The 27,518-nt window shown below is 43.5% G+C and overlaps 1 protein-coding gene across 7 annotated transcripts in view; it reads right to left on the reverse strand.

Annotated features, from left to right (window-relative positions):
• The window catches only part of KANK1 (KN motif and ankyrin repeat domains 1), a 115,057-nt gene that overhangs the window by 55,500 nt on the left and 32,039 nt on the right, over positions 1 to 27,518 (reverse strand). For 4 of the 7 annotated variants that reach the window (XM_054185626.1, XM_054185625.1, XM_054185622.1 and 1 more), the window contains one exon: positions 1,485 to 1,601. In XM_054185626.1, the coding sequence (XP_054041601.1) occupies positions 1,485 to 1,521 (37 nt within the window). In that variant the 5' untranslated portion in view covers positions 1,522 to 1,601. The other 3 variants (XM_054185621.1, XM_054185620.1, XM_054185629.1) reach the window with 3 other exon arrangements.

Genomic DNA, 27,518 nt, shown 5'->3' on the forward strand with positions numbered 1-27,518 from the left:
TTACTAAAAAGAGTGAAGTTAAGTGGGGGGGTTAGGCAGCGAACAGTGACAGTTAAGTCACACAGCAGAGGTTTTGAAGTTCACCTCAAAAAGATTACAAAAGGTTACAAAAAGGATATAGTTTCTTTCTTAGAGACTATACTTTTAATTGTATAAAAGTGGTGGTGAGAGAAGAAAATATCCTTTTTCAGCAGTCTCAGGTAAATTGGTAAATTTAGCCTTAAATCATCAATGTATAAAAGTAACTCCAATGTTCTCGTGTAACTTCCACTGGCCTTTAAAAAAAGACTACTTCTTTTGCATAAATTGCAGATAATGACACTCCATATTTCTAATTTCCTGCACACAAAATGCTTTAATCCCTTGCACTAATTAGAACAACTCTACAGTGAGCACAGTGAGTAATTCAGGATTCGTTTTCATACCAGAACATATTTTCAAAGCAGGTTGGTTCTAAAATCCACCAGATAGATAAGCCAATTTTCAGTATGTGCGTGTCATGATCTACCAAGTAGCATTGACCACAAATGCATGAGCCTTAGGGAAAAAAAAACACCCTGAAATCTCTATTTACATGCATAACAGAAACATATATAGTTAGTGTTCCTTCTCAGGATATTCAAAGTGCTCCCAGCCACCCCAGCTTTCATTGATAAATCCATTTCCCTTCATACCTACATTAGGAGGTCTCAAAAGAGCACCCACAGGCTCCTGCCATGCACTTGAAATTTTCCATATGATCCCACTGCAGCAGCCTCAGCTGTAGTGGGCTAATGCTATGTTTGTGCAGTGATCAGGAGAACGGGAAAATATTGACACAACCACAGAAGGAACGCTGGTGCTGCTGTGCTGTTATCAGTCGTTCTGCAATCTCTGCCCCTTCCTGACCCATCAGTTCTCCTCAGCAACCTTTGAACACGCCAAGCGATCTATTTGAAAGAGTATCACCCAACTGAAATAGACATCTCGGGAGCTTCTTAAAAGAACGAAAAAGTGAAATGAACTGCACACCTCCTTGTGATGTTGCTGGAGAAATGCTTTTATGTTTTGCTGAGAAGCAAGAAACAAAATTCAGCCTGACCAGGAAGGGCTGGGGATTCGATGCGTAAGAGCTGGTTAATCTCACAAGTTAATTACAGACACAGGATAACAACCACATGACTTTTTGCAGCAAACCCCTAGGCCTCTCGGAGTCTGGTGTACACCAGCGTAGGTCCCTGAAAGCAGAGAGCACTGCATGCTGAACAACTGAGTGCCAGCCCATACATCTTTGCAAACAACTTTCCACACTTTAAATATTTAAAAGATTATCGGGGGTGGTGGGGGGGGAACAGACAGGCTCTGATCTACCAGGAAATTAGTTTTCAGTATTTAGTTTTAGCTGCTGCTACTTCCCTTTTCTGCTACTTCCACAATTTCAGGATAAAAGTTTTAAAAAAATAAATTTATAATCCAAAGCGGGAAAAGTGTTCCCGATTAGTTACCTGTAGCACTGCTGTTAGTGTTTGCTGGGTAGGCCATGTTTGCTCAGTGACACATCCAGACCTAGGCTGTTAGGTGTCATGCAAATGCCATGCATCAAGTCCAACCAGACATGCAACCTGAAACAGACAAGAAAAAGGCAGTTAAAAACGTACAGCTTTAAGAAGTTAGGTACATTAAGTTCACATTTCTGAGTGCTTACAGTCTCATCTTCAGTGCCAGTAAATATATTCCTCTTAACCAGTGTCCTAACTATCACAAATCCCACCGCTTTGCTGGCGTCTGAAGTTGAACTGTGGGGCTCTGACAACCTGCAAGGAGGACTGCTGCTCGGGATCTGTCCTCAGGGAGGATGTAACCACCTGAATTTGCATTTGGCTTTGTTTCTTTGGTCTACCCTGAGCTTTTTTGCAGTTTGTCCCTAGCCTCCCTTGTACCACAGCAGTTTCCTCACATTTGCTGGCACGTGTGTAAGTTTTAGACTACCCAAAGGTTTACGTAGGCAGAGTTAGAAGATTTTTAGGTGAAGAGCATCACCAGCGAGAGGGGGACCAAGTGCAATTTCCGAGCTTCAATGTCGCTCAGGGGGGTGAGGGCAGAAGGACCCCACTGCAGAGGCAGCCAAAGCAAGTCCGTGCATCCCCATCACGTGACAAGCCCACTGGCTGCTCCGTGGAAGCCTGTGGGGTGGGGGGACCAGAGCTGGCATGGACCCTGGGATGGGATGGTGCACGGCTGACTGCGAGACCTGTCCCCTGCAGGTCTCAGCGGTGACAGGTTTTCTGTGTGTGGGGTTGTCTTTAATCCACATGTGGCAGATTCCACCAAGAAGTGGTGCTTGCCTGAAGCTCAGGCTGTGGGTACAGAAAAAGGGTGCTGTCACCCAGGGCGGGTGGCTGCCAAGCCAAGTGAGAGGCAGAAGCAAAACTGGCAGCAGTTTTGTGGCTAGTTGGCTGCTGGCTGGCTCTGCACAGCCAGCCTTGCTGGCTCTGCAACAGGGCTCCTGCTCCTCCTTCCCTGCCCACCACGGAGGCAGCCTGATCACAACCCCCACCCTCAGAGCAACAGATTTGACTTGTCTGGGGCTGCGGAGATGCGTCCTCATGGCTCCGCTTCAAGTTTTCTACAATCCAAACAGCATTTCATTTTGTGGACTCAGATAGGTGGAGCTTAGTGTATGAAGAACACCCTGCCTTCACCGACCCCCATCTGACTTAGGCTGACAGCTCCTCGACAAACCAGTCACATTTTTCCAATTATATTTGATTTGGCTCTGGCAGTAGGCGCGTGTAAATATTTAAAAGCTCCGCAGATTAGCAAAGGAAAAGAAAATCCAGAAGTGAATTAGTGGGAGCACCATGTGAATCTGAGTGAAAGGTATACCCACTGATAGCAAAGCTGGCTGTCTCTTACAACTGACGGAGCTCCATCACACAGGCTAGTATTGCTTAGCTTTCCCCTTCAAGGAACACAAGCACAAATCACTTCATTTTTAGTACAATCCTGACATCCATTTTCCAAGAATGCAGAAAGACCTCCATTGCAACTCCTCCTCCCCAGGCTCTGCTGTATACTCTTAAAATTATGATGTCTTGTTCAACGGAGGGCAGGACATGAAACTGTCATAAAGACTGTACAAGCAAAAGGCTACAAACAACAAAATAAAGCAGGCGTCCAACACAGACCATGACGCAGAGAGGCCCATCACAAGATTCCAGGCATAACAATAATTATCAGATTTCTGAAACAATGAAGCATGGCAAAAAAAAAAAAAAATAGAAAAGCATGTTGCTGGCTGAGTTTGTAGCCAGGACCGAAGTTTGAAAATCTGTGAGCTTTTAGGAAAATATTAACTACTTCCTTTCAAAGGAAGACATTTTAAAGGATCACTCCCATCTCTGCCATTGCCATCAGGATACAAAGTTATGCTTCAAGTTCAAGAAGGGCAATTTTTCCTGAGTCACAACACATGCTTACTGAAAAATTAATCACCTCCCTCCACGTTAAGTTTCTCAGGACAGGCACCGTCCCAGGGCAGGCTGCACTTAGCTGGACATCGGACTCTACCAGCAGTGCACCCAGGGGTAAACAGGGCTGAATCAATTCACCCGCTTCTGATTTGGTCAGCACAGCTCTGTGCTTCTCGCTGGCACTCCAACAGGCACACTCCCCTGCTTTCACTGTGTATATTTATTGTGTGCTGCCCCAGCAGAAGCTTTGCACCCCTGTAAACCCAAACCAACGAAGCCCAGTAAAATACACACGCTGTCTGACGTGGCCCTTGCTTTATCAGGCAACGCGTGTTCTGCCAGTCTGCGGCTTCCTACCCCACGAGAAGCAAAGAAAGCTCCAGGGAGGCTGCCCAGGGAACCTGACACAAGATTTGCATCCATCTGGCCAACGTCCTCCAGGGTCCTGTCTCAGCCCTCCTGCAGGGCTGGGTGTTAGCTAGCTGCCTGACCTTGCTTGGCTCACACCACCAGCTGCACTGCCACTGCGGCTGGTACAGGAGAAGACATGAGACCACCCACCCAGGGATGGGTGCAGGTGGAAGGGGGCCCTGTGGAGGGGACCCACCTCTTTTAGGGGCACTGCAGTCCCAAATGAGAGTGGGTGAACCACAAAAGTGGGCCCTGACTTAAAACCCATGCGGCGGCATACTTGGAAACTTGCCGTGGATTTAAAAGTAAAGATCTGCTAAGCTTCATGCTATCAGTTTCAAAAACACTCATCACTATCACAGGCACACATGAGGAGAGCTTCCTAATAGTGAGAAGCAAATGCAATTGAGGTAAGAACTGATGTAAAATTAATAAAGACACTGCTGAAAGCCAGGACAGGGCCTCAGGTCTACATTTTTTTGTGGCTTAAAGAGATGTAATTGACCTGCTACAAACTCCCTTCTGGGTACACTTCTATTGGTTTCAAAGCTGTGCAGGCTTAAGTACCTCCATTAAGAGACAAACTCACCTTCAGTTAAAACAATGATGCTTCTGAGCTTAAATGAGGATTAATAAAATAATTTAGGAGGCAAATTCAGTCCAAGAGATAGGAGAAAAGAAAAAAAAAAAGAGAGAAAAACATAGGGTCTAATAATTTGCTACCTAAGATAAGTGGAAGAATGGGGTCCTTTTTTTGTTTTTTTTTCAGATGAAATGTAACTGCAGCTGACAACCTGCCTATTAAACAGCTGCTAAAGTATGGCAATAATCTGATCTAGCTCATCAGACTCACAGAGGAAGGGTATTCATACCGCTTTGAGCCACAACAATACATTGGGAACTGAATTTCTGAAATTGCACCAACACATACATGGACCATTTTTAGAAAGTTATTGCATGTGATTCCCCAGCAACTCACACCCCAATAGCAGCACTTCGATAGAAGTGTCTTGTGTGGGCACGGCACAGGACACCACTGGAAGCCAGCTGGAATACACAGAGGAGGAAAATTTAGCCTGCTCTACAGCAAAGCATGTTCTCCAGTACAGACATCTTGGAAAAAAAAATAAGTAGAGGAGCGTATATATTCCATTCCCAACTCTTCAACTTTCTGCCCATGTGTTTTTACATGCTCACCCCATGCCTGCCTGTGAACACTGTGATTTACAAACCCTAGGGCGAACGCAAAACAAGCAGAGACTAGCTATATGAAGTGTTATTGCTCAATGAAGCAGTTGTTTAAAATGTTTTGAATTAGATACTCAAAACCCTCTTCTGCCCTGAGGTTCAATAGCAGAAACCTTAAACACACATGATCCTTAGTTTCTACAAGCTATCACGACACCCCAGCTTTTACAGATTTTTCCAGAATGGTGAATCTTTCGGCAGAACATAAAGTCTCTGTCCTAATCCTGTTCTAATCAAAAGGGACAAGAACCTCGTTCCTCCTTTGTGCTGCATCTTGTCAGGTCACTTTCACCCATGCCAGTATTTCTGCACCAAAAATATCCGAGTATATATACATCAGTTCTGGCATCCACGCAGTAGAGCTGTAGACGCAAGAGCCACAGACCTTGCTGAAAATCCAGGCTCCCACTTTAGTCTGATGTTTGCAAGAGAGGCTTAGGAGAGAAAATGGTTGAGGTTTGATCTAGGAGCGGTAGTAGAATGGCATGTTGGCAACACAGCAATTAGAAGACAAATATAACTCATCTCTTAACCCAGAAAAATAATCATGAAAGTCCTCCTGTGCCGGGGCCGCAGTCACATGTGGGAAATGGTGATGGATGCGCATGCACTTGTTTGTGGGGTTCCAGAAGACAGGCCTTGGCTTCCCAGGCAACGGGGCTTTAGGCTAAGTAGGCATGTAACTTTCTTCTCATGGCACACACAGACTGTTAAGAGTAAACGGTCACGTCAGCCACTCAACGCAAGCTCCAGATCTGCAGATATCTTGAACCGCTCACAGGGCGAGTGTGACTGAGACACTACGATGCTATCGCTTAAGAGCTGGACTAAAAAGTGGGAGCGTTGTGGGGCAGAGCTGTGCGGGATTCAAAGGTTCTGGCTCCCAATTGTTCAGATGGATGCAGTCAGAGGATGGTCCCAGGAGGGAAAGCAGCTCTGCAATCCTGTCCAGCAAGTGCAAAGCGGCGATTAAGTAGGCCTGGGATAGAGGGGTTTGACGGAGCAAGTCGACCCACGAGATGCAACGCTCGAGGAAGAACTGGTACTGCTCCATTCCTGTTACACATCAGTGCAACAAGACTTCTGCCAGACACTTCCCCCTCACATGTGGGTCACCCCTGCAGCAGAACTCGCCCAGTTTCATTCTGCAAGATACTGATAACATTTGCAAACAACAGCCAAGATACATGCAAAACCCATCTAAACACAGGGATGGTAATTTCTCTAGCTGCGAGAAGAACTTGGCACTGGAAATCCCTCCTCTCGCTCAGCCAGAGGCGCAAGCACTTTCCAAACTTGTGCGGCTCTACAGGAAACAGGAATGTCTGCAACCTAATTCGTACCCTTAACCAAATATGCCAGGTGCAATTTAAATGAAGCAAGGGCTGAAGCCAGCAACAGCACAAGAGAAAGTATGTGGGGAGTTGCTCTGTGGATGGTATCTACCCTGGGAGAATGACTGTGTACCTCACTGGTATTTTCTTTTCAATCTTATCCCTACTGTGGTTCTGTTCTTATCCATATGTTTATCTAAACAGATGGACAATAAACTGAGAGGCAAAGTTTGTAAGGGAGAAATAACGGGGGGTTTTGTTGCTTTTTTTTATAATTTAAGTTAAAAAACAAGAATGCAGGCATATGGGGATTTTTTTCAGGTCAGACACAGAGCACTCAACTTTGAGATAAGGGTAAAGTGTGAACGATTTTAAATTTCACTTAATTGTTTAATCATGTAACAATTCATCCATTCACATACTTTCTAGAGTGAATGTCTTTTTAATGTTGCATCCAAATCACAAGCAAAACTACGCAAGTTCAGTTGCTGCTTAAGTCTCTCTAACTGAACAAAATAAATTACTAACACAGGCTGTTTGCCTCGGCCACCCTAAAGTGCAAAAGTAAAAATTCCCTGCGATCAGTGTTTCCTGCAGCCTCCTCTATCAAGAGATGATCCAGAGACGATTCTTGCTATATGCAATATGACAGGCAATTTAATTTGGACTATATTTAAGCAGGCAACCAAAACAGCCACCTCTCACTATGGTATGTTTTTTTTTTTTCTGCAGGATCTGCAGTACGATGGGAGCAGAAGCAGCCTTGTAAATCCTTTCCACAGGCGAGTTAATTAACAAGATATGGCTACGGTCAGCATGAATTTACCTGCCTGCCGCCTTCACTCCCTCCACTTATGGCATTGGCCTGTAAAAGGTCTCCACAGCAGAGCTCCAGGCAAAAGCTGAGCTAAGCTCTGTTGAGAAGAGAGTGATGGCTCAGAAACTCTGGGACCTGAGTCAGCAAGCTGAAGAAAAGAACAGTCTGAGTGCTCTCAGCCAGGGCACATGTCTCCCTTCTGCCACAAACCAAAAAAAAAAAAAAAAAAAAAATCAGACCCGACTCTGAGCTTCGTTGCTTTTTAACTGCAAACTCCCAGCTACTGCAATGCCAAGCTCTAATTCTCAAGTTATGTTGGAATTAACAATTAGTCTCTTCCATGGGGATGTCCTAAACTGTCTTCCCCACCACATTAAGCAGGCTTGCATTAAGCTATCTGCCTGCCTTGTTATTTCTGCAAGTACCGAATAAATGTACAACCTTCAGTAACACAAGGGTCTGAGGGGTTTTCTTCTGCGGACTTCAAAATGGTCTCCTCCTCATCTCCTGAACTGAGCTTCTACAAAGCTTCTACTTCACTCTCCCAAGCCACCTACCTACTGCACGGGATCTGGGTGTTACTGGCCAGCTTTCAGTACAGAAAATGACCCAGAAAATGGACATAAATGAAAATCTTTCAAAGGCATTGGATCCTTCCAGCTACCCTAAATAGCCCAGCAATTTTCTGAATTTCCCCCAGTATTGCTTTGCCACATTTGTTAACGATGACAGCAATGCTCTACCATCAGCTGTTGGGTTTTGGTTTCCCTTCATATGGATTTACCCCAAGTGGGTCTGGAGGATCCAGAAAATAAATGACCTGTTCTGCACAAGCCGCTCATTGACTTGCTGGTACCAAGCAACAGGGGAAGGATTTCAAAATACTCCCAGCAGACAGAATCATAACAAGCACCCTGTGGAGCCACATATTGCTCCATCTAGACTACCTTGTTTTCAATAGTGGCAACAAGAGATACCATTTAAGGAGAGGACATGTGCCTGATGATGGTCCATGCTTCTGTGTTCTCCCAGCGCCAGCAATGATTGGATTGGGAATATCTAAAGGTATATCCTGACTTTTAACACCCACAGAAGTCACCTGGGAATTTAACTAGCCCCTTTCTGACCCTGCAGATGCCTCCTGCCTCTGCTGCCTTGTGGGGCAGGAAGTCCCAGGCTGTCATAGAATGATAGAATTGCCTAGGTTGGAAGGGACCTTTCAGATCATCTGGTCCAACCATCAACCTAACACTGACAAAAAACATCACTAAACTGTATCTCTAAGCACTATGTCTACCCATCTTTTAAATACCTCCAGGGATGGTGACTCCATTGCATACTTTTTTCTTGTTTTAAACTGATGTCCTACAGATTTTACTGAGTGCCACCAAATTCTTGCATTGCAGGACTTGGTGAACATCAGTGCAAATTCAGCTTTTCCACACCCTTCATGATTTTATAAACCTTTAATCTTCTCTCCCAGCTCATACGGCAACTCCATCCCCAGATCACTTTACTTGCCTTGTTTGTACTCTGTCATGTATACTCACCATGCGGAAGACCCTTGTCATGAACAGCATCCTACTAAAATATTATCTGCAAGAACAATCTTAGAAAATGGGGTAAAGTACATTCAATACTTTTCTTAGCGTGACTGAGCTTGGCTCTAACAACCAGCTAACACATGGGAAGGAAAGCCTCAGTTTTAGTAATTGTTGTGAAGCAAGTGAAGAGTTAAAACAAAACAGAACTTACTTGCAGCACAAGCAGCTTTCCCTAGCGTAGGTCAGAGGCTGGACACAGCCCTCCCAAGTATCCAAACGCACATCAGGTCAGCCTAATGGACTTTAGTAAACCATGTCTGTTCTCCAAGATCCAGCAGACTCGCTGTCAGCCAGGAGCGTCAGCTCTCACTGTTTTCTCACTATCAGAATCAGTGTTCACTGGTAAAAGGAAGTCTTTGCATGGATTCTGTACATCATAGATGGCATACGCTTTTGTCACTCCCGATAAAGAGGATACCCCATCTATATAGAACCAGGATAAAAATTTCTTGCTTTGTCCAGTCTGTGGACTTGGTGGCCCATGTCTCAGGTGCAAGAGTGTCATCTTCGCTCAGGTGGTGTGAGCCTGAATATGGACAGGTACGTTCACATGACACCCATCACACAGTGCTGCAGGGCCCCCACACCCTGCAAACGTTCTCAGACCACCCATCTCTTCTGGAAATCATTCCTGACAACATCATTGTCATCACGTTACATTATAAAGCAAAACACAAAAAAAACACCTTCAGAAGGCTGCACAGTTTTGTAACTCAGAAACCAATTTCTGTTTATATTAGAGAAAAAAAAAATCAACTAGAAAAAGAAACACAATCCAGGGTAGAAAAAAACAACTTTTTTTTTATACCTGAAATTCCTAATGGGTGATGTAGAAGACACTCCCTTTGGTTTATGCCAGTGAATAATGAGTCACATGAAATTACATGAAATCAGGCCAGTACGATATTGCTATGGGTTGTAATGCTTGCTGTGACAGGGAGCCCAAAGGATGCAACTGGGCTATACACATTTTTCTTGTGGAGAAGCGGGAGGGCTGAGACTTCTATGGCGTGAAGTAGTTCAGTCTGATCATTCTTCAAGAGGGAAATGAGCTCTCAAGAGAGAGCATTTTCATTCAATGAGACAAAGACTCGAATCCAGCACCAATAACAAATGAAAAGGCTTCCAAAACAGGTGTTAAGTTAGGAAAAGAAAAAATTCATATTGCGGATGATGCATGCATGCCAGCTGCAGTATACCTGCGGCCTCCCAGTGCTGACAACGCAGGAACTGCCTTGCCTGGCACAAGAAGCAGTTCCACGTTCTCCTCTACAGCACGTACATAAAACTACCCATCACATCTGTTTGCTCAACGGAGCAGGACAAAACACAGCATTCTTTTCACTCTCTTGGCTTTAAACATTAGAAGTTGAGTAACAGTCATAAAAGCACATCTGCAGATCCCAATACTTTAAAATGGATTCACTTATTTAAAGTAAATTTAAAGGTAGATAAACTTGAAGGCTGAGATGAATAATCCAATCAAGGATATTTGTAAACAGTTTATGAAATGCATTATGATCTCATTTAGACTTTGCATCTAAGACAAGCTGCAAGGATTTTATGGTATAAACTCTGGTAAATAGACAAATTTAACTCTTCTACAAAGTGCCCAAGCATTTACTTTTCAGTGACATTTCATACACAGTTTTAGAGGTAGATGGCCAAATCTCAGTCTGTCTCTTCCTCTGATTTTACACCTGAGAAGATATACGTAGTCAGAGAAAACATAAATCTGGTATGACAAAAGGGTGGCATCCATTGCAACCATGATGCTGTGGGACAGTTGGTAAGTTTGAAGACTTTTGTCTAGCAGCATTTGCCCATGTAGCTATTCCATGGTGGTCCCAGCTGAAGGTGTACCTAACGTGAGACAGCTCCTGCAGCAGATCAGCTTTGTCCCCATCTAGCCTTAAGTGCCGCTTCCTGCCCCAAAACAAGACCCAACCCAAATCCCAGTAGCTCTTTTCCTTTTTCTCCTACTGATATGGGTACTGTGGACTTTAGTATCAATCAGTCCTTACCATACAGGAAAAGAAAAATTATAGGCTTCTTCCACAGTGAAAACAGAAGACTCTAGGAGCAAGGAGACAATATTGAAAGGGCTGGCCTCTCACTTTTCCTCTATCACAGCTGACAACAGAGGGCTGCAAAGCTATGCTCCATGCAACTCTACAGCCCACACTGCCAACATCCATCACTACTGAGTGCTAGACTGCATCTACAACCTCAATATTAACATGGGCCCATTTCTCTTTAAGTTGCTGTGGCCCTTTGGAAACACAGGGGGACCCCAACCCAACCCCTACAACTTTTCCATTGCACTGAGACCAGAAACACACAGCTTCAGCTTGGCCAGGGAACACACTTGAAACATCCTTCAGGCTGCTTTCCCCCCCGACCCCATCACACAGCATCTCACAGGAACAGCCAGTGTGCATGCACAGTTTTTCTAGCCTCCTCCCCTGGCCACAGACCATCTCTCCAAGGCTTTTTGCATTCATCCCAAGGGTGAGCAGGTTTCTCTAGTCCCTCCTCAAAGCCACCGACTCCACACCACAGCCTGTGGACTGCAAGCCTGCATACTCTGGCAGGAGGGGCACAGTATTTCATGGCAGCAAAAACCTGCCAGCCACCCCACTACATGCAAAATCACCTCTTGTTACTGAGCATGCGAAGAGCCACCAAACCCAACTAACATGTTGACCTGGAGCTGGCATGAACCAACTGGAGACTGTCTGGCAGCACCTCCAGCGGAGTGTGGTGGAGCCAGGCTAGCTGGGTATCCCCAAACTCTTCCTGCTTAACAGCTCATGGAGAAAGACTTGTCAGCTTTCTGCAAGTGTCGTGTTGCCTCTGCCTTGCATGTGCACAAAACCATCTTGCTGCATGTGGCCACCTGCAGAGAACTCACCCACCCAAAGGAGGGGACCACAAGTTGGGGCAAAGCACTTGTCCCTCACAGGGGGCGTTCCTCTCTGCTGACTCGTCAAACTGACATTAAAACAACCTGTTCCTAATGCTCAGGGACTTTGTAATTTTATCCAAGAAATTTAAGTCAGCATAGAGTTCACATAAGCTGTCTTCCTCCTCCTCAGTGAGAGGGTGAGCTAATACTTATATTAATTATTCAAAGCATCTTCTCATGCTCATGCCCTGCTTCTATTTCAAGCAGCTGTACAGCAGCAAGTTCTGAGAGTGCCAGTGCACATGAAAGTGTGCTGATCAACCAATCACACAAGAACTTTTCACCTTAGGGAGCCGGGCATTAAAATTCAGTGAATTATCTCTCTCACCTACAAATTCCAGTCTTAAGCCTTGCATCTGGTTGCTGGCACAAGGCGCCAGGAAGGAGAGGTGCTCACCAGGCGAGGGGGTGTCCAGCTGCTGGGACATGTGTGGTACCACTGCCTGGCGCAGCATCCAGCCTCGCAGCGCCAACACTCGTTTCTGCACTGTTCAGTCACATCCCGATAAGCTCGGCCTTCCTTCAGACTGCCTGTCAGCCAAAACTACACCTTGGCGCTGACACAAGCAGACACGCTCTACGAACATGGGGCCATCTATATCTTACAGCTTACACGTCCAGCTAGAATCAAATTTGTAATTCCCCAGATGACATATGGATCTGAAAGTCACCTTCCTACAACCCCGAGACAGTGGATGAAGTCCAGCACAAACTGCAAAAAGCGTACCTTTCTATGGAGTTCCATAAACATGTTACCTTTCAAACCTTTCTAGTTGATTTATTATTGGATAGCAGCGCATTAACAAAGAAATAGCAAAATAAGATGTATCTCTATCAGTCACCATATCAGCACACAGACATAAATAGATGGCCATGTGTCTCTCACCACAAAGCAAATTCTGGGGAAAAAAGCAATACAAGAACTTAATCTTCTGAAGAGCAACACAACAGGACTGTCAATGAAACAATGCATCTTCAATGTGATTCATGTGTTTCTTCACAGAAAGCCACTCCTAGGCAGCAAACCATGTGGCATGTATAAAACTAAAACTAAATCAGATGTTCTTCGTAACAAAAGAATGGCTTTCATCTTCACTTGCATTATCTGGAGAGCAAAATAAGCCACCACACAATTATGAATGTTCTCCTCAAACCATACCACCAAGGCCAAAGGAAAGGGACACTTTCTTTTTTGAGATTATTCCCATCCACATCCCGCTTCCCCAGGAAGCTAAGCTGTCTTTCAAGCTGTCCCCAGCCCCAGTGCCCATGGCTGTGTTATAAACGCCCAGCTGCAGTGAACGAACCAATACACAGCTAAAAGCAGATCCATCTGTCTTGTTGGAACAACTGCAAAACAGAAAATATATGACTTCTTTTATCCCTGCCCCTTTTTTCCCTCACTCCATGCGTAATCAAGAACAGAGCAGCTGAATTTGAACAAGGTCTGTCCCAGTCAGTTAAAAAGTAGAAGTTTTTAAGATTTAGGTTCTGGTTTTCTGGATCCAAGCAGAACTTAAAGGTCCCTTCTGCAGACTGTATAATTTCCCTACAAAGCCTAAAAACGCCCCTTTTTAGCGATACAGATAATCTTTTACTGATTTTAAATCTTGAGAAATGTTTTTACAGGAGAAGGGTATTACAACAGAGGTTCTCTCCCTGGCTTTGTTCTTAGATATGCTGAAGCTCTTTCCGCCTTATCTTACTTCTTTGGAGGAACTACTTATTTTCATTATTTCTGTCCCCAAGAGTGCATGCACCTTACCCGTGGCTAACCAGCCCTAATTTTCACCTGCTCCCATTCCTCAGAACAACAGATCCAGTGCTGAAAAGCCAGCAATGCGAATCGTTACACTTCTATACATTTTTACTAAGAGGGAAGAGGACAGCCCAAAATTTTACAAGGCAGCATGGCACGTTGTGATTAAAGGCCTTTGCAAATAGTTTTCCTCCTCCTAGTTTTAATTTCTTAATTTTCTAAAGCTATGTAATCACCATATGAGGAAATAACAACTTTTACCCTTTGCTCCTCTCTGCTGTACTGGAATGACTTTTTTTTTCCCCTCCTCACAATACAATAGCAAACGCAAGCACAGAGGTTACAACTGAACTTCTGTTGACACATTTAGTGCTAATTATTAATCCATGTTTGGCCCTTTGTTTCTGACAATCTACATCCAGTAGCAAAATGTCGCCACGAAAATGAACAAAAAGAAGGCAGCATGCTGACGTTAGCCTGCAGTGAAGTTTCAAAAGCAGAAAAGATGTAAGCTAGGCAAAAGTTTCCTTAAGTAAACATTTCATTTTCCATTCCCTATTTCTAAATGCCATTACATATCTTATGTATACTTACTTGCACATAGGGCATATCCCATGCTGTGCCATTAAGCAGTACAGTAAACAAAAGACTAAGAAATTAGATTGCACAGTATTTAGAAATATTCTACATTTCCCTACTCAAAAAAGCGTTTCCACTTTCAGGGAGGAAGGTTGCCACCAAGGTCGAAGCTCTCTGCAATCACTTAAGCTGGGGAAACACCTTTTTGAGAAAATCATGATCTGATTTTCAGAGACTACAAAAGTACAGAGTACAAAAAATGCTACAGTTTACCTCTACCAGTACAGAATTCCCAGTACAAAATACTAGCTTGTAAACAGGGTAACGACTTTTCCAACACAGTAAAAGGATATCTGCTTCACCGGAAAAATGTAAAGAAAAGAGAGAAGAAATGTCAGGCAAACAATGCTAAGACAAAGTTTGTGGAAGAGAAACCTTAAGAACAGAAATCTTGAACACTGTGTGCACATTATGATTTTAAAGCTCTGATTTAAGAAGTAGACTGAATAGTACAATTCAAATGTTGTTTTTTTTTACTATCTACTAATTATTTTACAGCACATATAGAATTGGAAAAAAGAATACACAAATATGAACGCTATCCTCAGTTATCTGAGGACATGAACAGATTTCTGTAGGCTTTCTGTAGGCTTCTTACCTGCTGCCATCACACTGAACACTGACTGCTATGAAGATAGGACATTACCAAGAATGAGAAAAGGCTAGCTAGGTCACACATCAAAATAAAGTTCTTAAAGGGTGAAAGCCAGCATTAGTTCCCTTCTAAGTATAGCTAAGATTCATCATATGATAGCTCAAGCACATGAGCCTTTAAGGACACATAGACAAGCACTATTTTCATCAGTAACTATCAAGTAAGACATGCTTCTTAAGGGCCAATTTTAAGAAAAATAAATGGCACTTATATAAAAAAATTCCTACGGAAACTTCTTCAGTTTACATTGTCTCCACTCCCACAAGAATTAGGAAAGCAGATGGTAAACATGGACAGGTCTAAACTGTTGGTCAAGCCTTACTGGGCACCACAATCACAAATTGATGTGCCAAGTCCCAACGCATTCTTCCCTGCGAACTACACTCACGGCCAATAGTGAATAAAGATCTGGAGGATCGCAAACTTTATCCTTCACTGAAGTCCTGCAGCATAGAACCTCACAATTTTGCATGCACCTCTCCCTTTGCTCAACTAAAACCAGCTCTCAGCTAGTTCTAACAGAATTGTGATATTTGTCTTTTGGTGCATAAATCACTCAGCAACTGTTGCTTTGGAATAATTACTAGGTAGCTATGATTACTGCTGAGATTCATAGTTGGTGGCCTTTTAAAAAAAAAAACAAAACAGGTAGGGGCTTAACACGTTGCAGAGTATCACAACAAAGTCACCAGCCACCACCTTATATTACATGTCAGATACCAGAATACAGTCCTGAGTAAGTGCGACAGAAACAGGAAAGGGGAACTAAGCCGTGGACACTACAACTACAAAAAGTAGACTGCAGGTCTTCAGAGGTATGTGGCACTTCATTTGCCTTGGGGAGTCCATGCAGGACTTACAGAAGCAGCACAGGACTTTCAAAGCCTACTTGGAGAACCCCTGAGAATTACAGCAGGGAATCCCCGATCCACAAGAGATGGGAATATCCCTCTCTGTGATCTAGTCTGCTCCCAGATGCGGGGAGAGGAGTAGCATAAAAAGCAGTCAAAACAGATTTCTTAGCACCGGTGTCAACAGCAACATTTCGCGTTCCATAACTAATGTGATTTTTGTCTCAAGTAGGAGGTGGCCTTTCACACAAGAGCTATAAGGATGCACCAGTATTTTCGAGGTGCCTCCCACCATCATCTCCCCATGAGCTCAGTGACACCCACGAACGCACGGTTCTCCATGGCCTTTACGACCCTCCACTGAGAGCTCGAGGCAAGCTGGCTGTGCTGCAGGGCAGGCACATAAACCCTGATCCCTGTATATGGTGACCTGGTTTAGAGTAGTGTGTTTTGGAGTTGGGCAGTTTTTAGCTCATATTGAAGTAAACACAGCTGTGCATGTGAATGCCAGTCTACCACCTCCCCTCCTGAAGCATTTTGCCTGTGGCTGCTCTGCCCTGAAAAGCTACAGACACAAACCTTCCCAAAAGTGCCAATTAGCAAAGTATGTGGGAAGGTGAAACCTGAAGAGGCATAACATTTGGTGGCGGCAGCTCTTTGCTGGGAAAGCAAAAGCATTACAGGCTAAAAGAACAAAAACAAAAAAACCCCACAGCTTTAAGAAATCCCACTTTGTTTTATTGACTTGCAGCAATGAGCAGTGGCAGAAGGAATGCGACGGCTGGGAGAACATCTGGTTCTCAGCAGCACACAGGTTGCTGAGGCAAGGTGGGACAGAAGAGCAGAAGTTGCTTCCTATACTCTCTAGACCTGTGAAGACACCAGCCAGCCCCTCCCAGAAGCTGCGAGATCAGTACGTATTTACGTTGCTGCAATAATAAAATCGCATTCAAAAACAACAATGAAGATAACACACTTAATCAAATAATCTCTAGAAATCACAGCTACTCTATGTATATGAATATGAATATTATCTGTAAATATAAATTTCATCTTATTAAAAAGTGTTGATAAATACTGCAAGCTAGTGTTGACTCAAGATGGAAAGAGACAAATCCTGTCTAAAGACATAATTGATTTCTCCCTGTGAATGACTTTCAAGGCCTTAGTTACAGTAAAAATAAATACTGCAGACTGAGTTTTGTAGTTAATTAGAAATTATAGGTTAATCAGTTTGAAGGAATGACAAAATAAAATCAGAGAGACCAACAAGCAGCACCAAGGTATTTGGACACTCCTTCAGAAACATTATTAGTTTCATCCATTCATCCTGCAGAGCAAAATACTGTAGAAAAACATGTTTCATGAGCCACCGTGCTCATCTGTGTTGTGACTCGCTATGAGGATGACAGATGCGCGAGATCTTTCCTCTGCAGCCCTGAGAAGGGCTGGCCCTACCAATGCAAACTGCTGCACAGCTGAGTACTGAACAGAGCTCATCTGAACAAAATCCAATCAGGGCTACCCAACGCCATCCTCTCTCCAAAAACGGGACACACTCACTCTCCACAACACACTTACAATTTGGCGTGGTATCACTGAGTGGTTGCTGTATTGGCTGGTCTATGTATAAGCGACCTTTGAAAAAACCTGACCAACACAATGAAAAATAGCATCTCAGATTTCAGAATAACACCAAACCAGAGTATTTCAGAACAAAAGAAGATAGTTTCCACAAGAAAAAAATGTTATCTCCCATGCACCCAATGGTGATCACATTTTCTTAAAAATTAGCTTTTTAAAAAAACAAACAAACAAACAAATTTTCTTAATTCCAGAGAGTGACCTCATTAGAAAGGTTATGGTATCAATCTCTTCAGTGTCTAAAAACTGATTAATAGCAATAAAATTTCACTTTTAACATTCAAACCACAACACTTAAAACCTGTTTGTGGGACACTATTGAGCAATTAAGGGTTTTTTTTCTGGTGTCAAGGCAGGCGGCTTCTGATCACCATCAGGTGGAACCTACACAGTTTATTCCCCCATTTGCCAAAATCTATCAATGGGCAGAGCAATGCATACTTCTAGCAAGCAGCCATTAAAGGGAGGTGGGGGGAGGAACAGACATCAGACTTCTCAATATCCCTCAGGGCCAGATGTGTTTTGCAGCAGCTCATAGTCACAGCATGGGTGGGAATTTGCATTATTTAGAAGTAGGAGGAAGGAATAACAGGAATATAAGATAACCAAATCTCCCAGTGAATGTGTTTTAATTATTTCCTGTCAACTCTCTCACACCAACCTCTAATGCTAGGGGAGATTATTTATTAATTTTATTGATTTATTGTCTTTATTCTTTATGTCCTAATCAGTCCCGCTCTTGACCTTACCAGATCTGCTGATTAAATGAAGGTTATTTATGTACATTACGAAATCAAAGCGTATCACATAGACTTGTGGCAGTCTTGTGCTAGTTTTAGCAAACTTCCTTCAGAAAATTTCTCAGTCTCTACATGGGCGTAATCAGGCAAATGCTTCTGCTCTTGGCGAGACTACAGCTCCTGCCCCTACACCACAGGTGCTGCAGTAGACTGCCTAATGTTCCCAACCAACGCAATTCACAGTAAAACAGCACAGGGAGATGTGTTGCAAGCCAAGAGGCACACCATTTTTGCCAGGAACATTGCCTACATGAATATGGAGGCTCCTCAGGTAACGAGGGGCAGATTTAAAGGAATTATGAGGACGCTGTTTGATTTTCAAAAGGCAGGAACCCACTAAAGCAATTGCATTCTGTATAGAAAGTGATCTTAGGAGAGTTGGGCTAGTAACATGCTAGGTGTGCTACACCCTTACACTCCTAGAAGCCTCAGAGTTTTGACCCAAACACCAATAAGATCTGTAAGCCTCCCCTGGATTTAGCGGGGAAAGTTCCACAGGAGATGGCAAAGGCACATTTCAAGGGGTCGTTACCAAGACCTGCCCCACTTCCAGCCTTCCCAGTGGGCTGCTCCCATGCATCTTGCTGGTGGTCTGCACCACTAGCACCACTGCACCATTGCCGTGCCTCTGCTCCTGCAAGATCATAAGACCCCACAGCAGGCCCATTCAGAAAGTGAAAACCTCAGTGACACAAAAAACCCAAAAAACCCACAAGGAGACACTGCTAATTTAGTAATTGAGTAATCTGGTTCCCTCGACCAGCTTACGGCACTGGGACCTGCTGAAGGTAAGTATGCTGCTCGCCCCGCATACGCCCCCACACAGAAGCCTGGGCTGCCCCATCCTGCCCTCTGGACCAGCCACTTCCTTCAGCTTCAGCCAGCGGGTACTGGGAGCTGGTAAACTAAAAGCTAACAACAAGCGCCAAGGTATTATCCCCACCTATTTCACAGAATGTCGCGGGGAATATTAACAATAGGTAAGTACAGGATGCACAAACACCCAGCTTTCCCAGGTGTGAGCAGTAAAAATGTGCCAGCAGTGACCCACGCCAACTGATAGGGAGCTGTTTCAGGGAGCTCACAGCAGAGTCAAGCCCAGGTTCAGAGCAGTCGCTGTGCACACACTCTGCTGAGATCAGAGCTCCCACGTCAACAGCGAGGCTGACCCTCATGTGGGCCCACTTCTGAGTGAGTAACCCACCATGAACAAATGTTTTAACTGTCCAAAAACTCACTGATTGATCAAACTCCATTAAGGGAGGCCAAAACTTTCAGACAAAATTTCTCTCACCTGGAGAAGTCCTCAAAGCTCTAAACCCTAACTTTGCTACTCACTTTCTAAGCTTGGTCAGCCCCTCTTGGGCAAAGAATTCAGAGTGATGACCAACCCATCCAGCTGCAGATTATGCCAATATTTTGCAAGGCATGAGCATTTTCCACAGAGTAGTCTGACTCTCAATACTTACAAAAAGAAGAGGATATATATATACAGGCATGTACATATAGAATCATAGATCACTTAGGTTGGAAAAGACCCTTGGGATCATCGAGTCCAACCATCAACCCCACGCTACAAAGTTCTCCCCTACACCATATCCCTTAACACCACATCTAAATGACTCAAACACATCCAGGGATGGTGACTCCACCACCTCCCTGGGCAGCCTATTCCAGTGTCTGACCACTCTTTCTGTGAAGAATTTTTTCCTAATGTCCAGCCTAAACCTACCCTGCTGCAGCTTGAACCCAGTCCCTCTTGTTCTATCACTAATTACCTGTGAGAAGAGACCGGCACCAGCCTCTCTACAATGGCCTTTCAAGTAGTTGTAGAGTGATGAGATATATCTGTTCTCTGATCGGCCTGGAAAACAGGAGGTTTTCAGCACAATTTCAGCTATTGAGTGCAAAGCTGGCTAAGGCAGTGTAAAAACTGGTGGTAGTATCAATCTTATGCACCGCAAAATGGTGAATAATCAACATATAGGTAAAAGCACCACAAATCTCATTTCCCAGTATTGTGGCTACTCCTTCAGGAAACTGTGTGCTCGTCTGAGTTCACACTAATTCAACCAGTATCAAATCAAGACAATTTCCTAAAATCCTGTGCTGAGAGTACTGAGCAGAGTTTTCTTTGGAACAACTGAATCTTCTACAGAGGCTTCACTTCTGCGGAAGATATCGTATCAGCAAGACACAGCTGCACAAATCGAGCTTCCTTTTGCCCCTGGTCAAAGCACTGGCATTTAACAATTGTTCCTGTCAACAAATTCCTCCTCTCTTACTCACAGAAAATAGACTTGGCTTTGAGCACACTCAGCCCAGTGGTTACAGCATAATGTAAACCGGCTATTACCCAATTTTCTGTAACTTTTATATTATAGCATGTATGTATTTCCATTTATCTTTGGTAGACCACAACCTTTTCCTTGGCGCTGCTAGCCCTCTTTAAGGTCATCTGTCGCTCTAAGTTGGGAGGAGGGGTTGAGGTTTCTGTTTGTTTGTTTAGTACCGCAGCGTGAAACAAATAGCAATGATTCTTAATAAGCACCCCTAGGGAACCAGTTTTCCAGACATATTGCCCTACAATGGTTACAGTGCGAATATTGTACTGTGGAGTCCATGAAAAAGAAACAGAGCAGAAAGGGTGTGTGGGTGGGCAATTTATTTATTTATTTATACAGGAGAAGAGAAAAAGTAAAACATACTAGCTTTGTTGCCCTTTTCCAATACAAGACAGGCAGAGAAAACAGGTTAGTATGAGGTGAAATCTGAAGCATCCTTTTTTTTTTTTTTTTTTTTTAACTTGGACATGCTGTACAGTTTACGGACAAACCCAACTGCATTTTCTTTACCCAGAATATCTTTCCTAACTTTTTCTATGAAACCTGTCACTGCTGATTCACTTCAGAAGGACGGCTGGACGCTTACATAAATGTGCACTAATGTGACCATACAATATATTGTGGGTCTAACCTCCTTATCTATATCAAAACAAGATGATAAGATTAGAGATTGCTTTATTCTGTATTTAATTAAGAAAAATCCTAGCCATTTAAAAGAAATAACGCAGTCTCTTCCCATGATGACAGTTGAATGAACTGCACCCTTCACTAAACCACAACATCAATTAGTCTAACAGTTTAGCAAAAAAAGACATTTTGTAAGCGGTTGCAACCTGATTTCATTAGTGGCATGGCGGATGGCAACTTCCAGCATGGCTCCGAATTGTGGCAGAATTCGGAGCTGAAGCAGGGGGATGAGAAACCCGGCTGGTACCCGGTTGGTACCACAGACTGGTACCAGCTCTCAGCCCAGCCGCCTGCAGAACTGCCAGAAACATTAGCTCAGGCTGCGATCACAAGCTGTCGCTTAGATGGGGCATGATCCTTCAGCGGGAGCCTGATCTTTGTCTATGTTTTCAGTTATCTCCTACTTACAACAAGAGGGCCTTTTTCCAACTGCAAAGATTCCCTGCAGTAGCCAGATAAGACTTTCACGTTCAAGTGGTAATTGTTTTTACGTAGTCCTCTAGCTTTGCTGCTCAGTCAAAGCAAAGCAATTGCATAAGAAGCTCCTTTGTAAAGCCCGTGCTCCTCCTAATTAGCCTGCCACATCTTCCCATAGCTATATTTTAAATCACTGCCTATGAGGAGAGAGCATCAGCATTTTGTAAATTTTTGTTCGTGGCACTGAAAAGCAGACCATGCCACAGCACTGCCCCTTTCAGTCACTTAGAGAATGCAAGGAAATGTCATCCAAGTTGCTCTCTGCACTTGAAAGAAATGTCATTTTTATCTGCATTTGAGTATCTAATCCAGCCTATACCACACTGCAACTTCCGCCTGATTAAGAAACTTAATATTAAGAAACATAATAAAAAATAGGGAAAGAGCAATAGGAAATAGAGAAATAACTACTCATTCCAATAGCATACACCTGTGGATAAACTCGCAGTTGTATTCAAAATTAATGAATAATCCACTGTGTTAACTAGCAGACATCTGAACAAGACAAGCAAAGAATACGGACCCTGTAAACAAGGAAATTAGAGTTGTTTTGTTAAGCATTCTGACCATTTTATTTCTATTCAACTGGCCTTACGGATTAAAACATTTTTGCATTCAATACACTGGAAAGGTCAAGAACTTCAATTAAATAATTTTATTTTTCCCAAACCTGCTTGCTTTCTTCTCAGTATTGTTACAAAAAGAAGGTGCATTTTTATTTGAAAGCCTTTGTTATATAGACACACATAACACTACATGCATTACTTAGCTTTTGCTTAATGGATGTCAGCTTTGACAGTCTGCAAGCCAAGGTTCATCCCTTCTGTTGATTGTTTTTAATTTTATCTTTCATACTTTTATCTCATGCAGCTAGTACAAGTCCGAGAAAGTTGCTGTCACCTCAGCATAAGAGCATCTGGATACTGGCTGTCTATTTGCAATTAAAAATTCCATAATTCTCTCTCCTGTCAATGTAATTAACTTGGCCTTAAAACCTTTCTGACAACCAGTCTCAAATCACTAATTTTAATTTCTTATTTGTGTTACATATAAGAGCTATAGGACAGACAGACCACAGAATACCTAGTGAAAATTCACTTTTGTGTATCTAAGACAAGTAAGTTTTCCACAGAGGTGCCCGCATGGTGCTTTTTCTACTCAAGCTACCTCTTGTGCATAATTAGAAAGTTTCTTACACTTGATAGCACTTTTTTTTTCCTAACTCAAAATAAAAACGCAAGTAGATATGTCATTGATTATCTTAGGTTTCTTTCCAGGACAACCCCTTCTCTCTCTGGGTAGTCAAGTCTTGCTAAGAAGAAACATGTAGGAGCACAAACTCCACCATCTCACAGACAGATGTGCTTTGGCATGAATGGCTTGGAACATGGAACTTTACTTTTTGAAGCATCTAACAGGTTCATGATCACCTACTCAGACAGGAACTTCAGACACCAGATCTCAATTAAGGTCTGCCCTTCAATTTCTTTCAATGTAAAGTAGCACTATCATATTTCAATAAAAGATTCCCAGCATTCACTAGGATTTTACTCTCAAGTTGAGGCTCAAGTTACAGGGCAAGCATCTTGTTATTTAACTAAGTTTATCTATTGTACTTGATATTTTTATATATAGAAGGATGCCATATTTTTCTTAACTATAGCTTAATTTTGATAGTTCCTTCAAGATACCTGCGCTTGATACACGTATTTATCCACCGCTACCCCTTGGCCAAGCTTGTGTAATCAGAGCCAATAATTTTAGCATACTTCTCAATATCTAGCAATTGCCCCTGACCCTTCAGCAGAATCCTCCTCAGGGTTTACATATGCAGGACAATAGCAATGCGCTTTTAAGCGTGAGTAGATGAACACTCAGCCCTGCAGGACTTCAGCTCTTCTGAGATGTAAGAGGAGGAAACGAAAAGCAGACAAATACAGTAATTTGCAACTCTGAGAACGGGCACCTCCTACCAAAGCTTTTCAGACCTGGAATACCCATTCCTCCTCAACAGGGATGTGTGGCAGACAAGCCACGAGAGGTGCTTTTGTCATCACTACAGAGTGCTTTTTATGCTGAATACTGTTTACCATCATTCTGATGATTTTTGCAAATAAAACAAGCTTCCCATAGAACTGGCCACACTGCCATCTAGTGCAAAGAGTTGCTTTAAAAAAAATAAATTTAAAACTAGCACTTTCTTTTTAAGTGAGAAGGTTGCCAGTGTGTTTCTCGTATACACCAAAAGGAAACACCTATACAGCAAAAAGAAATAAGAATTGAAAAACTCTCCTCTCCTTTCTTTACACTGGCCAACACGGATATATCCTACTGTTGTAACTGTAGACCACAATAGCCAAAGATCTGAGATGAGGGCTGGGAGGAAAGAGTTGTTCACGGAAAGAAATGAGAGTTTATTTTTAAATCAGGTATTGGAAACAGAAGAGGTTTTTCTGCTCCCTTTTTAATAAGCACATCAATTATACAGAAACCAGGGTGTGTCTGGGAACCTAATGAAATGCGCCCAGCGAGTGTCAGCCCACGGGGAAAAAGCGCAGCCTCACCCCAAGAGGGTGGCAGATGTTACGACAAAATTACTATTTGCCTGTTACGCTAATCATTGCGCTACGTCTGCAGCCAAAGCACCGGTGGCTGCGGTTGCTGTCAGCAACAAACCGTGCAGGACGAGGGTTGGGCAGCTGCTTCGCGTGATGGTTTGTGAGGGGACGGGAATGAATGGCCAAGGCAACGAGTGGGACCTTGGGCCAGTCTCTGCCCCAGCTACCTGCCAAGGACAAGGCAGAGCAGCAGGATGCAGTGTGGGTCGTGCCCGGCCAGCACAGCCTGGTGCCAGTGCATCGTGGGATGCTGAGGGGTCCACACTGGCTGTTTGTCCTTCTTTTGGGACGATGGAGAAAATCCTGTTGCCAACCAGGTACTGAGTCTGGCTGTTTCAAGCATCACTGCCTACTACCAAAAACCACTTTTTTTTTTTTTTTTTTTAAAAAAAAAAAAAAGGTAAAAGGTGCACCTTTTTAGTCTGAGTTGTTACTTAACTAAGGGATTCTCGTGGCTCTAACATTTAGCACCCCACTTATGTTGTTACATGTGGGGGCCTGCCTCTATCCAGAGAAGGGGCAGATGCAGCTCCTCCCAGAAGCAGGAGTCAAAACTTCCAGTAAATGCTGTAACCTACCCACTGCAGAATTCTGCCCGCTTTCCCCCATCAATCCAGAAAGAGAAAATAATGAAACGCATCTCTTTGATTAACTGCCCCAGTTACATGATGTTAAAATCTGTTGAGGTCTGCATTTCACTTGGGGTATAGCGCTGCTTCTGCAGGACACCTGGAAGCATCCAGTTTTTAGCAGTTTTGAGTTTTTCTAGATGAAAAGCAGGAATGTGTAACACCCTCCTGCAGTAAGGCGTCTGAAAAAGATACCTGTAATAGTGAAAAAGAAAAAAAAAAATCCTTAAATCAGCAGCCTGCTCACTGTCATTTTTATTGTGTATTATGCCCTGGATTAGTCATCAAAATTATACCAGAAGATCTGGTGTCCTACTAAGCCTGCCTACCCGCAGCTCTCAGGCGGGACACTTGCGTAGTTACTTTGCTCAGCACCTCTGAGAGAGGAACCCGAATGGTTTTCCTCCTAGGAAAAGATGACTCCCCTCAGAACCAGTCTTCTGCATGAGTTTCCTTTCTACCTTGGGGCTGGAGACCTTGAGAGCAGTGATCCAGTGATGCTCGCTCCCTCAACGGCACCCCAGAAGAGAATGAAAAGTTCTTTGGTTTTGTTATAAAGAAACAGGTTCCACCATTTTACAAGAAACACAGAGGTGTGGAGTCTAGAGCTTTTTAAAACAACAAATACTTTGCTGCTGGCACAGCGTGAAGGAGACTCTTCATTTTAATCAATTCCTATAGTTTTTCTGTGTTGTGCCCTAAAAATCCTTGGGGGGAAAAAAAAGCACAGGAGCCTATGTACGCTTCCACACCATAGAAAGCGGTTGTTTTCTGCAGCCCTCAGCTCACCCGCACTGCTAAACGGCCCCGAGAGGCTGGATCAGCAATCAGTGGACATGCCCCAGTCTGGCAACTTTCTTTCAAGTGGAAATACAAAGCTTCTTTGCTTGGTAATGGGAAACAGTTTGCTTCAGGGGAGTGGACGGTGCTGCAGAGAAAAGTAAACTGGTCCACGGCAGAGACAGGGACCTGGCAGATCCCCATCACCTTTGTGACCAGCAGACCAAGCTTTGCTGCGGGTGGACAAGGCAGCAGTCACTTCTATCTACCCTTCTGCTGTCCTTCAGCAACAGAAAAGCTTTGTCTAAAACTGAACAGATCCCTTACCTACAATTTGAGCTTTTACCTAAAAATAATAAAAAAGTCTCACCTTTCCCAACTTAGCAGAAAGTGAAGGGGGAGGAGGCTAATGGCCCAGCCTGGAAGACACCATGGTAAGTAAGATAACAGCTTTAGCCTCTCAAAAGCCATCACCACCCATTATACCAGCTCCAGGGGCCACGGTGGTCACCTCTTACAGCCTCTCTTGACGTCCCAGCAGTCATCTGGTACCATAAATGCACCTTTACCTGCAGCTTCACTCTGCCATACCTCCTAGGTCCAGGCTAGCTGCAGCCCATCAGTGGCCACCTGGTCACAACCCAGAGGGACAGTAAGAGGTCACTCAGTACCCAGGACACTCCTCAGCGACATTTTACCCTGCCAACAAGTCCTACTGAAAAAGTGATCAGCCATAAAGCTTGAGGGGGAAGAGTCGTTTGGTCTGGGAAGGAGGAGGACTTGGCAACTCCTTGGCCAGCTCACCACATTGGCAATTCAGGTCTCACCATGTGAAGGCAGAGCTGATGAGTAGTGACAGTGATGATATCATGGCAATTAAGAGACCAAACCTGAGTGACAAGGAAGGAGAGGAATTTCACCGACAGAGAATAATGTTTCCTCCTCACTCACACTAAAACAATGACTATCAAATACTATGAAAAAAAGAAGCAAGTCTTTGTTAAATACGTAAAACCCCTCACCTCTGCTAATGTATGCACAAACAGAACAAGATCTCCTTGATTCCTGCTCTCCCCCCTCCTCCTTGTTTGGCGCTAGAAATACTCAAAAGATTTCAAAATGGAAAACAAAAGAAATGCACTTAGAAGTTCCATGATCATATTTTCACCAGCTTAACAACAAGCCTCTGGCAACAGCAATGACAACCAGGTATTTTTCCCAGTATTCATCTATTAACACAAGATTGGGCAGGAGGGAGAAACTGTGTACAATAAACACCAAAACACACCTGACATTTTCAGTATTTTTTTTTTTAATTTAAATTTCAGTAATTTTTTTACTTACTGTTTCGGGTTTTTTACTGGTGTATCAGAGAAAATCAAAACTTCCATTAATGAAAATATGTGGCTTGAAAACTACAAGTGGGGAACAAATGTTTCCCAAGTTTGCAAAAACTAGAGGATGTCAGGCAGGGTGAAAAAAAAAAAAGAAGAAAGTAAAAATGAGGTGCATTCACACAACATCTAAACAACCCATGAAACTCCTTGCCACAGGACACTGACTGTGCTAAAAGTCTACATATTTAAAAACCTGATGGAAGAAAAATACAATGTATTTGTCCACCAAGGGCTATTGAAACAAAGAAAGAAACTACCTGTGGCTTGAGGAAGCCCTGGACCGCAAATTGCTGGAGGTTGGTGGTATATTCTGGGAATGCATTACATGCCTGTTTTTATGTTACATTCCCTGGGCACTTTTCCCTGGTCATTGCCAGAGAACAAACTGAACCCTATGGACCTT

This window comes from Rissa tridactyla, chromosome Z, assembly GCF_028500815.1.
Source record: "Rissa tridactyla isolate bRisTri1 chromosome Z, bRisTri1.patW.cur.20221130, whole genome shotgun sequence".
NCBI classification, from domain to species: domain Eukaryota; kingdom Metazoa; phylum Chordata; class Aves; order Charadriiformes; family Laridae; genus Rissa; species Rissa tridactyla.